This window comes from Sinocyclocheilus grahami, unplaced genomic scaffold, assembly GCF_001515645.1.
Source record: "Sinocyclocheilus grahami isolate Dianchi unplaced genomic scaffold, SAMN03320097.WGS_v1.1 scaffold72117.1, whole genome shotgun sequence".
Taxonomy (NCBI): Eukaryota; Metazoa; Chordata; class Actinopteri; order Cypriniformes; family Cyprinidae; genus Sinocyclocheilus; species Sinocyclocheilus grahami.
The window spans coordinates 1-695 of NW_015529110.1; the positions used below are offsets into that span (position 1 = coordinate 1).

General features: G+C 45.3%; 1 protein-coding gene across 1 annotated transcript; it reads left to right on the forward strand.

Moving 5' to 3' along the window:
- The first annotated feature begins 126 nt into the window (after positions 1–126).
- Positions 127–629, forward strand: LOC107581086 (ataxin-7-like). The gene is made up of 2 exons (XM_016266655.1): positions 127–297; positions 471–629. The coding sequence occupies exons 1-2, from the start codon at positions 148–150 to the stop codon at positions 594–596; spliced, it is 276 nt and encodes a 91-aa protein (XP_016122141.1). The 5' UTR covers positions 127–147; the 3' UTR covers positions 597–629.
- Positions 630–695: the final 66 nt, after the last annotated feature.

A 695-nucleotide genomic window follows, 5' to 3' on the forward strand; every position in this document is an offset into this window, starting at 1 on the left:
TATATATATTCAACTACTAAAAATTGTGTGTGTGTGTGTGTGTGTACATTTTGTGTTTGCGAATAGTTACCTGTAGTTTGCTGGACATCTTAACTGTCTGTCTGTTTCTGTTTGTGTGGCAGAACACCCACATTGTCTGAAAGTTCGATGGAGGATAAACCTCATGTGGAGGATGGCAGCACCCGGCCACACTCTCCTCTCACCCAGGCCCACATCTCAGGTGATGAGAGCGAAGGAGAGGGGAACGATGACCTCGCAGACTGGCACTCAACTCCATGGCATCCCAAACAAGCCGCGGTACAACTAAACTCTTCCACAGTGTCATCTAGCATTACCTTTGTAACTGCATAGTTGGCAACTGAGCTTCAGACATGACATTGTCTGTGGTCTTTAAATGACTGTGACTCTTTAAACAATCTTAATTGAATGAGACAGAGTGTCAGTATTAATCCTTGGCCTTTCCCCAACAGCTTTGTTCATTTGGGAGTCATTCTCTGGGTCACGGGGTCTTCACTTTTGATCGACGGTTGCACCATCTACGGTCTGCCATGAGTGTCATGGTGGAGAACCACCTCAGCGCCCATCTGTGGAAGTAAGAACCACTTGACTTATATATGTCCTGTCATAAATACAAACAGTGGGGGGATGATCTCAACAAAAATCTCAAAAGCAAGCACGGCTTCTGTGTAAATCTC